The 7500-nt window shown below is 47.2% G+C and overlaps 1 protein-coding gene across 1 annotated transcript in view; it reads left to right on the top strand.

The window, feature by feature from the left end:
• acot9.1 (acyl-CoA thioesterase 9, tandem duplicate 1) overlaps window positions 1-7500 on the top strand; it is a 14329-nt gene that overhangs the window by 6599 nt on the left and 230 nt on the right. Inside the window, exons 7-15 of the mRNA XM_055150985.1 lie at window positions 1541-1624; window positions 1739-1842; window positions 2401-2474; window positions 2565-2632; window positions 2710-2821; window positions 3022-3112; window positions 4151-4236; window positions 4586-4673; window positions 4859-5009. Coding sequence (XP_055006960.1) covers window positions 1541-1624; window positions 1739-1842; window positions 2401-2474; window positions 2565-2632; window positions 2710-2821; window positions 3022-3112; window positions 4151-4236; window positions 4586-4673; window positions 4859-5009 — 858 coding nt within the window. The remainder of the gene's footprint in view (window positions 1-1540; window positions 1625-1738; window positions 1843-2400; window positions 2475-2564; window positions 2633-2709; window positions 2822-3021; window positions 3113-4150; window positions 4237-4585; window positions 4674-4858; window positions 5010-7500) is intronic.

The following is a 7500-nucleotide window of genomic DNA, read 5'->3' as shown; positions in this document are numbered from 1 at the left end:
TGTGTGTTGTGTGTGTGTGTTATTGTTATTGTGTTGTGTGTTGTGTGTGTTATTGTTATTGTGTTGTGTGTGTTAGTGTGTGTTATTGTTATTGTGTTGTGTGTTAGTGTGTGTTATTGTTATTGTGTGTTATTGTGTTGTGTGTTAGTGTGTGTTATTGTTATTGTGTTGTGTGTTAGTGTGTGTTATTGTTATTGTGTTGTGTGTTAGTGTGTGTTATTGTTATTGTGTTGTGTGTTAGTGTGTGTTATTGTTATTGTGTTGTGTTTGTTATTGTTATGTGTGTTGTGTGTTAGTGTGTGTTATTGTTATTGTGTTGTGTGTTTGTGTGTGTTATTGTTATTTGTGTTGTGTTGTGTGTGTATTGTTATTGTGTGTGTGTTGTGTGTGTTATTGTTATTGTGTTGTGTGTGTTATTGTTATTGTGTTGTGTGTTAGTGTGTGTTATTGTTAGTTGTGTTGTGTGTTAGTGTGTGTTATTGTTATTGTGTTGTGTGTTAGTGTGTGTTATTGTGTGTTGTGTGTTAGTGTGTGTTATTGTGTGTTGTGTGTTAGTGTGTGTTATTGTTATTGTGTTGTGTGTGTGTGTGTTATTGTTATTGTGTTGTGTGTGTTATTGTTATTGTGTTGTGAGTTAGTGTGTGTTATTGTTATTGTGTGTTGTGTGTTGTGTTGTGTGTGTTATTGTGTTATTGTGTGTGTGTTAGTGTGTGTTATTGTTATTGTGTTGTGTGTTAGTGTGTGTTATTGTTATTGTGTTGTGTGTTAGTGTGTGTATTGTGTTATTGTGTTGTGTTAGTGTGTGTTATTGTTATTGTGTTGTGTGTTGTTGTGTTTGTTAGTTGTGTATTGTGTTGTTGTGTTGTGTGTTATTGTGTTATTGTGTTATTGTGTTGTGTGTGTAGTTGTGTGTTATTGTTATTGTGTTGTGTGTTGTGTGTGTGTTATTGTTATTGTGTGTTGTGTGTTAGTGTGTGTTATTGTTATTGTGTGTGTGTGTGTAGTGTGTGTTATTGTTATTGTGTTGTGTGTTAGTGTGTATTGTTAGTGTGTTGTGTGTGTGTTGTTATTGTTATTGTGTGTTAGTGTGTGTTATTGTTGTTGTGTGTGTTGTGTGTGTGTGTGTTATGTGTTATTGTGTTGTGTGTGTTATTGTTATTGTTATTGTGTGTGTGTGTGTGTGTGTTAGTTATTGTGTTGTGTGTTAGTGTGTGTTATTGTTATTGTGTTGTGTGTTAGTGTGTGTGTATTGTGTTGTGTTGTGTGTTAGTGTGTGTTATTGTTATTGTGTTGTGTGTGTTAGTGTGTGTTATTGTTATTGTGTTGTGTGTGTAGTGTGTGTTATTGTTATTGTGTTGTGTGTTAGTGTGTGTTATTGTTATTGTGTTGTGTGTTAGTGTGTGTTATTGTTATTGTGTTGTGTGTTGTGTGTGTGTTATTGTGTTGTGTGTGAGTGTGTGTTATTGTGTTGTGTGTTAGTGTGTGTGTTATTGTGTTGTGTGTTAGTCTCTGAGCTGAAGTTGTGTATTTCCTGTTGCAGTTCTTATCTCGTACTCACACACGTATAACTCCACCCTGAAGAGGTCGCCGCTCTCCATCGTCACCGCCCTCGTCGACAAAATCGGTCAGAACTGATTCCTCCTACTGTGTGTGTGTGCTGTGTTTGTGTGTGTGTGTGTCTGTGTGTGTGTAGTTGTGTGTGTGTTTGTCTGTAGTTGTGACTCTGTGTTTGTGTCAGACATGAGGCATCACGTGATCTACCCCGACTGCGACATCAAGTTCACGGGTCACGTGTCCTGGGTCGGCCGCACCTCCATCGAAGCAAAGATGCACATGACCCAGGTACAGACCCACAGACGACCCACAGACCCACAGACCCACAGACCCACAGACCTACAGACCCTCCACAGACCCACAAACACACAGACCCACTACAGACCCACAGACCCTCCACAGACCCACAAACACACAGACCCTCCACAGACACACAGATACACAGACCCACCACAGACACTTAGACCCTTAGATCCACAGATCCACAGACCTTCTCCACAGACTCACAAACTCACAGACCCTCTACAGACTCTTCACAGACTCTTCACAGACTCTTCAAGTGTACCACAAAACTTCAGGGACTTGAAATCTTTTTCTAAATTCTCCTCTCGTTTATCTCTCTCCCTCTCCTCCTCTCCTCTGTCTTTCCTTTATCTCCCCCTCCTCCTCTCCTCCCTCTCTCCCTCTCTCCCTCTTTTCTATCTGATCCCCTCCTCTCCTCTGTCTCTCCTCTGTCTCTCTCCTCTGTCTCTCCTCTGTCTCTCCTCTGTCTCTTTCTCTTTTCTCACCGCCTCCTCTCTCTCTCTCTCTCTCTCTCTCTCTCTCTCTCTCTCTCTCTGTCTGCAGTACAGAGACGGAGCGTACGCACCGGTGTTGGACGCTACATTTGTGATGGTCGCACGAGATCCCGAGAACAAGAGGTAAGACCGGGACTGGACCGGGACTGGACTGGACCGGGACTGGACCAGGTCTGGGCCAGGACTAAACTAGGACTTGTTCCTTGATTTCAGAGCAGCGTATGTGAATCCACTGAAGCCTGAGGGACCAGAGGAGGAGAAACTGTTCCAGGAGGGAGAAGGTACTAAGATTTTCTAAAATATTCAGACTAAAATCAGTTTGTTGTTTTTAAATCGTGCTTTGAATCGTGTTTTTCAGCGAATAAATCCCGTCGCGTGGAGCTGAGCACCGCCTCCCTGCTCAAAGTCGCTCCAACCGCAGAAGAGAGAAAGATCGTCCACAGCCTCTTCCTCAACACGCTCGACCACAAGTGAGGACAGGAGCGGGCAGGGCGGGCAGGGGCGGGCAGGGGCGGGCAGGAGCGGGCAGGAGCGGGCAGGGGGGGCAGGAGCGGGCAGGGGCGGGCAGGGGCGGGCAGGAGCGGGCAGGAGCAGAGAAGAGAATAATCATAGCTGTATTAAAGTGCTCGTGGCTCTTCTCTGTGTTTGAAGTGTTTTATTTTGTTTTCAGGACGGTGAGTTTCCGCAGCAGAGTTCTTCCTCCAAACTCCGTGTGGATGCAGGACGCCAAACTGAAGGGCCTGGAGATCTGCCACCCTCAGGTCAGAGGTCAAACACCCTCAGGTCACAGGTCAAACTGTAACATCATACACACTCTGTCAAATCATGGGACGTCACTGTGCGTGTGTGGGACAGCAGCCAGCAGGGGGCAGCACCAGATCAGAGCACAGGGACCAGACGAGCTCCTGTAACATCAGTGTCTCTTGTGTGTTGTCTTGTGTTAATTTATTTTTATTTATTTTTATTACTTTTTTATGCACATACAGCAGATGTCACAGAAAAAAATAATTACTAGTATATAATGTGACCATTCCCTTTATACGTACATATACTCATGCAAATATACAAATACATCTACATACAATATTTACATAAATACACAAGAGCACATTTGAACACAGAAAGTCTTACTCACTTATTTCTTTGGGTTAGTTCAAGAATTAGACCAAATTTCTATTTATTCATTTAGAGACTGAGATGAGATCAGATATGAAAGTGTCTCAGGAAACAGTCGTCCTCATCTCTAGCGCTGTTATTATTTAACAAGAGAAATTATTTACACTACAGATACAGTGCACTTTTGATTCGATACGATATATTTCAAAACGATTTGATACAGCTCAATAAAAAGATGATGGCTGTGACACTAAAAGTCTTTGCTGAATCACTTCTTGTACAAAGTTCATATGAAACACAAACATTGAAATCCTCAAAACAGTGAAAATATCAAATGTGTTTCCTTCCTCTAAACAAACAAAACTGTAGCTGTATCAAAATAATTTACCAAAATACACCAAAAAATCCTCTTAGTGATATATCGATACAGCAAGTCACAATATCGATACTGAATCATCACATTAAACGATACGATATATAGATTTATTGATGTTAGTACACAGTCCTGCTCATCTCCCTCAATGTTCACGTGTTTTTGTTTTAGTTAAATGATAAACCTTAGTTTCTTTCCATGTACCAGTAAGTCTTGCTGCTGCTGTAGTTTAAGTCACCTTTCCAAAGTTTGCAGTTTTAATTATCCATTCCAGCCATTTATCAAAAGTGTTGTTGTGTTTTGTTTTCAGCAAAGAAACATCTTTAACCGGATCTTTGGCGGGTTTCTGATGAGGAAGGCGTACGAGCTCGGCTGGGCCAACGCCTGCTCCTTTGGGTGAGATTAAAACTCTGTCTGCTCCTGTGAATCCACCAGGACATCAACGCAACAGCTCTATGTAGTGGAAAAAAAGAAATATAACACAAACACACAACGTTCTCTGTGTCACACAAGTGTTTTTGGAAACTGAAATGAACAAAAAGGCGGCTGGAGTTCATGGTTTTCCTTTTGGAGTGGAAGTAACTGTCTCTGTGAAGACAAAAAGTCTTAAAAGTTTATTCAAATATTAAAATGTCTCAATAATGTCACATCATCTCAGAATTCAAAGCCCAGTTATCACAGATCTCACCTGTTTCTCACTCGGCGCAGCTTTAACGTCTCCTGTCGTGTCCTGTTTGTCCCTCAGAGGCTGCCGTCCCAGTCTGGTCGCCGTCGACGACATTTTGTTCCAGAAACCGGTGGAGATCGGGTCTCTGCTCCTGCTCTCGTCACAGGTGAGAGGACGGAAGGGCATCTGACGCACGGGGAGGGCACCTGACGCACGGGGAGGGCACCTGACGCACGGGGAGGGCACCTGACGCACGGGGAGGGCACCTGACGCACGGGGAGGGCACCTGACGCACGGGGAGGGCTGTAGGACGGTGGGAGGGCGTCTGACTCTCCTGTGTGTCCTCTGCAGGTGTGTTACTCTGAGGGGAAGTACATCCAGGTCAGAGTTCACAGTGAGGTGTTTGACCCTTTGACCCGGACGCACAACACCACCAACGTGTTCCACTTCACCTTCGCCTCCGACCGCGACGTCCCCAACATCGTCCCCGAGACGTACGGAGGTGAGCGCCCCCCGCAGGACACGACACGCCCCCCGCAGGCCACGACACGCCCCCCCAGGACACGACACGCCCCCGCAGGACACGCCCCCCAGGACACGACACGCCCCAGCAGGACACGACACGCCCCCCCAGGACACGACACGCCCCCGCAGGACACGACACGCCCCGCAGGACACGACACGCCCCCGCAGGACACGACACGCCCCCGCAGGACACGACACGCCCCCGCAGCACGACACGCCCCCGCAGGACACGACACGCCCCGCAGGACACGACGACGCAGGACACGACACGCCCCCCAGGACACTGCACACGACACGCCCCCCCAGGACAGACACGACACGCCCCCGCAGGACACGACACGCCCCCCGCAGGACACGACACGCCCCCCAGGACACGACGCGCTACTGCAGGACACGCCCCCCACAGGACACTACACACTACTACAGCTCAGCACTTTAAAGGCCCATATCACACTATTTAGTTTTTTTCACACACGTTTAACACACCAAAAACCTGCAGATTTAGACTGAGTTCTTCTCTGTTCCACCTTGTGATGTCATGTGGTGATACAGTTGTGTTTTTAAACTCCACACACCTTCACTAGAATCATTTGGATCATTTTTTCATCTCTGGAGTTTCTGATCTCCACTGATCTAAAGGGAAAAGGAGCTGTTCACTTGGAAAGACCACTTTATGGCCCCATTCACACTAGTGTGTATGTGAGTGGTGTTGGTTGTGGGTGCAGTGTTCCCTCACATTAATCCGATTGAAAACAACTCCAGAGTCTGAACGATCTGGTGCCTCCAGCTCCACGAGTTCATGTTGGTCCAGATGTGACGGGGACTGTGTGACTCCTGAAAACACCAAGTCATTCACCCACAAAACACTAAGAGACTGAATATGTGTCCATTCATATAAACGTGTGTCTGTGTGTGCGACCTGCACACGTATAATGTGTGAAAAGTTTCACATGAACCAACAACACGACAGAAACACAGAACAGACTCACCATCAGCAGAACACCCCTCTGTCGCAGAGAGAACACTCCTCTGTCGCAGAGAGAACACCCCTCTGTCACACAGAGAGAACACCCCTCTGTCACAGAGAGAACACCCCTCTGACACAGAGAGAACACCCCTCTGTCGCACAGAGAGAACACCCCTCTGTCACAGAGAGAACACCCTCTCTGTCACAGAGAGAACACCCCTCTGTCACAGAGAGAAACACCCCTCTGTCACAGAGAGAACACCCCTCTGTCACAGAGAGAGAACACCCCTCTGTCACAGAGAGAACACCCCTCTGACACAGAGAGAACACCCCTCTGTCACAGCAGAGAGAGAACACCCCTCTGTCACAGAGAGAACACCCTCTGTCACAGAGAGAACACCCTCTGTCACAGAGAGAGAACACCCCTCTGTCGCAGAGAGAGAACACCCTCTGTCACACAGAGAGAACACCCCTCTGTCACAGAGAGAACACCCCTCTGTCACAGAGAGAACACCCCTCTGTCACAGAGAGAGAACACCCTCTGTCACAGAGAGAGAACACCCCTCTGTCACAGAGAGAACACCCCTCTGTCACACAGAGAGAACACCCCTCTGTCGCAGAGAGAACACCCCTCTGTCACACAGAGAGAACACCCCTCTGTGTCGCAGAGAGAACACCCCTCTGTCACAGAGAGAACACCCCTCTGTCACAGAGAGAGAACACCCCTCTGTCACAGAGAGAACACCCCTCTGTCACAGAGAGAACACCCCTCTGTCACAGAGAGAGAGAACACCCTCTGTCACAGAGAGAACACCCCTCTGTCACACAGAGAGAACACCCCTCTGTCACACAGAGAGAAACACCCCTCTGACACAGAGAGAACACCCCTCTGTCACAGAGAGAGAACACCCCTCTGACACAGAGAGAAACACCCCTCTGTCGCAGAGAGAACACCCCTCTGTCACAGAGAGAACACCCCTCTGTCACAGAGAGAACACCCCTCTGTCACAGAGAGAGAACACCCCTCTGTCACAGAGAGAACACCCCTCTGAACACCCCTCTGTCACAGAGAGAACACCCCTCTGTCACAGAGAGAACACCCTCTGTCACAGAGACAGAGAGAACACCCCTCTGTCACAGAGAGAACACCCCTCTGTCACAGAGAGAGAACACCCCTCTGTCACAGAGAGAGAACACCCCTCTGACACAGAGAGAACACCCCTCTGTCACACAGAGAGAACACCCCTCTGACACACAGAGAGAACACCCCTCTGTCACAGAGAGAACACCCCTCTGACACAGAGAGAACACCCCTCTGACACAGAGAGAACACCCCTCTGTCACAGAGAGAACACCCCTCTGTCACACAGAGAACACCCCTCTGTCACAGGGAGAACACTCATATTCCACTGAGTCGTGTCCTTTAGTCCAACACAAACTGAACCACATCAGACACAAGAAACAACTGTTTTTATCAGACACATTAGTTTATGTAAATGAG

This window comes from Boleophthalmus pectinirostris, unplaced genomic scaffold, assembly GCF_026225935.1.
Source record: "Boleophthalmus pectinirostris isolate CB_2022bp ecotype Guang Dong unplaced genomic scaffold, ASM2622593v1 HiC_scaffold_15, whole genome shotgun sequence".
Lineage (NCBI taxonomy): Eukaryota > Metazoa > Chordata > Actinopteri > Gobiiformes > Gobiidae > Boleophthalmus > Boleophthalmus pectinirostris.
The sequence above is the reverse complement of the archived record's forward strand: the minus strand, read 5'-3'. Positions and strand labels throughout refer to the sequence as shown.